The sequence below is a fragment of the Osmerus eperlanus genome, chromosome 15, assembly GCF_963692335.1.
Source record: "Osmerus eperlanus chromosome 15, fOsmEpe2.1, whole genome shotgun sequence".
Lineage (NCBI taxonomy): Eukaryota > Metazoa > Chordata > Actinopteri > Osmeriformes > Osmeridae > Osmerus > Osmerus eperlanus.
Genome location: NC_085032.1, coordinates 14,163,844 through 14,167,051, shown reverse-complemented (window position 1 = coordinate 14,167,051; position 3,208 = coordinate 14,163,844). Strand labels below are relative to the sequence as shown.

Genomic DNA, 3,208 nt, shown 5'->3' with positions numbered 1-3,208 from the left:
CGAAATAACACGAGGGATTGTTTGTCGCCGTTTAAATCCCATTAATTAAAACGTTAACGTGATTGGGTAAAGAGAGGGGGGAGATAGCCCTCTGTCCCAATAGGCGAATCCTCTTTAATAACCCGCCTCGAGATAATGATGTAAAGGACTCCTGCGCCCTGCGCGTGACGCTGATCGGTGTAGAGATCTGTTGAAGGTGAATCAGAGCGAGATAAGCAGCGCGAGCGCAGAGCAGGGCAGCACTTTTGAGAAGGAGTCGCCGAATCTCCACACCTCAGTTGACAAGTCAAGCAAGCTATCAAGACCAACTCCGACTACTGACAGCGCAAAGGGCAACAAACTTACAAGAAGCTTCAGCAGAATCACCACACATAGCCTACAATCAAGTGGAATCTGGAAGGCTATGGACAGGAGAATGAACTTGAACGGGCCAGGGGACATTTTCCACAAAACTCTCAGCGCCGTGTCCAACAAAAAGATGGACCCTTTCAGATCGACAGCCGGAATGGACCTGCCTGTCAGAGACCGCCAGTCTCCAATAAGCTGTTTCGACCAGACCGATTCGGACCCAATTCAGCCTGGAGGACTGGCAGGGGGTCGAGGGGGAACGCTGGGTTTGCCGACCGGATCTTTGTGTGTAAAGTACGGGGAGAGTGGCAACAGGACCTCGGCGGCCGAGAGCAGTGGCGGGGAGCAGAGTCCTGACGATGACAGTGACGGCAGGTGTGAGATGGTCCTCCTTACTGACGGGAGAACGGTGGCAGCGGGTAAACCCGAGGGAGGTAAGAAAAACAAAGAGCAGAAAACGCTCAGGCTAAACATCAACGCGCGCGAAAGACGGCGGATGCACGACCTGAACGATGCGCTGGACGAGCTTCGCGGCGTCATACCCTATGCGCACAGCCCCTCCGTGCGAAAACTCTCCAAAATCGCCACTTTGCTGCTCGCCAAAAACTACATCCTCATGCAGGCACAGGCGCTGGAAGAGATGCGGAGGCTAGTGGCTTATCTCAACCAAGGCCAAGCCATCTCTGCGGCTTCAATACCCGCCACCACTGCTCTGGCAGCACCCAACTTAAGTGCGTACGAGCAGCCGCCTGGGTACCCACCGGTATTTCCCACCGGAGTGCCACCATCCTCCTGTCCCGATAAATGTGCTCTTTTCAACAATGTCACCTCTAGTCTGTGTAAACAATGTACTGACAAGCCTTAACTGCATCACAAGAGTGACCGATTAAGAGAGACTCAGCAAGCACATGCGAAGACCACTTTCTAAACACTTCGACTTCGGAGAGGAGATTTAGGCTACTGTATTACAGTCAGTAGAAAACGAGACCGAGAAGTAATGCCGATGAATACTTTTATAACATTTACAAATGCATTCAAAAAGCGCTTTTTGTTCAGACAATACTTGATTGTGTATACGAAGCATACTTTAAGTGCTGGTGTGAATGACAGAGAAAACCAAACAGAAGTATATGAGTGGCTGCATGAGTTGCAGTTTGAAGTTGTTTATCACTTGCGCAGATGTGGACCCTATGGAGACTTGTATGACCTGACAACTTGTGACCATTTCACTTGAATAGAGGGACAACGTCCTGGAACATTAGTTGATCTAATAAACCAGAATATCGCTGCTTTTATTTTACTTGTTCAATTTAAAAGAGACGTTTGCTGTTTACTTAGCTATCACGCTATATTTCGTGTACTTTTTTACTGAGCACTCAAGAGGAATGTCATAAGGAAAGCAAGTATGAAATAATTCAATTCGAATCAAGATGGTTTAATCACTCGTTTATCTAGCAAAAGAAACCTGCTGACTTTTCAATCGACACTGTAACAAAGCCTAACGTTCAGGTGAATCTCTTAAAGCTTGTATTTATGTCCATGTCGTTTTCAATTGGTCTTTATTAATTTATTGATTGTTTATTTTGTTTGCATGGTAAATTGTATTCTGCATCAACGACGTTGCTGTATAATTTGCGTTTCTTCCATATTGTGCTTACCATAAGGTTGAGGTCTTGAGTGATCAGGCGCGTTGTCAGGTCAAGCTGAGGATTATTGTAGATACGTTAGTTCATAAATGGTAAAGAGGGCCATTTGTATGTGTTTATGTGTTGGAAAGCTTTATTAAAATATTTTGAACAACACTTATTTTTATGTCTGCTCGTCTGATGTCACACAACAAAGAAAAACACAACCAATCCCATATTTGACTTTTTGACAAAAATGTCTATTTGGATTTTAACATTACATTTGCAATCTGAAAATGACCTATTAACATTTCATCACCTTTCACAGAAGCTTTTTCACGTTTGATATAACAATGTGAGTCGTAGATAAAAACGTTTTATTTGGGTAACCAAAACGAATATGGTCACTAAAAGATAGACGTGATGATCCTCGAAACCTCTCCATGTCACAAATATGCTGAGGCAGAATAGTATTTCTGCTCCATCAAAAGTCTTAACTCTTCTGGATTGTGTTCTGTAAAAACACACGCAGCCTTGGGAGCGAAGGCCAGACGTGGTGGGCAATATTGCCCTGCGGCTATCAAAAAATGTCTCTTAGTATTACATGACAAAGCTCTGGTGACCGTAATTATGATTATTAAAATAATTTCCATGACGATGTCTAATAATATGTTAATTCGAAAACAACTGTGTATGAAAACTGTCTACTGTAATACCTAGGCTCACTTAATGAAACACATCGTTAAGGCAATTAGACCTCCAGAATGTGATTAAGGAACGTAATTACGACACTGTTCATTGCCATAATTGGGTGTCTTTAATCACAACATAGCCTATCAGTGATCAGCTGCCCTGCCGTCGGTTTGCCTATTGTTCTGATGTGCTGTCTATCATGGTTTTCACATTCGGACAGGGCTAAAGGGCAGCCATAAAATGGTGGATGAGAAATGCCCATGAAAGGACAACTGCTTGCAGTCCTCATAATTCCATTTTATTCAGAACAGCTGACCATAACGGAAGAGCAGGATTTAAAATGTTCATTTTGAGTAGAAAGAGAACGATGTTATCTCTTCAGTTTGACAATTTTTTTTTATAGGGATAAGCTCATGCTGTCAAGTGCAACCTTTCCTGAAAGACCAATACACAAGGAATTTTAAAACAATCAGAAAGTTTTTAAATGAATAGGCCCATGTAACAGGTTAATATGTACCACTGTTAGGCTTGAAATGCTATTC

General features: G+C 43.3%; 1 protein-coding gene across 1 annotated transcript; it reads left to right on the top strand.

Moving 5' to 3' along the window:
- The first annotated feature begins 223 nt into the window (after window positions 1-223).
- Window positions 224-2,109, top strand: bhlhe22 (basic helix-loop-helix family, member e22). The gene has a single exon (XM_062479741.1). The coding sequence runs from the start codon at window positions 404-406 to the stop codon at window positions 1,211-1,213; it is 810 nt and encodes a 269-aa protein (XP_062335725.1). The 5' UTR covers window positions 224-403; the 3' UTR covers window positions 1,214-2,109.
- The last annotated feature ends 1,099 nt before the right edge of the window (window positions 2,110-3,208 follow it).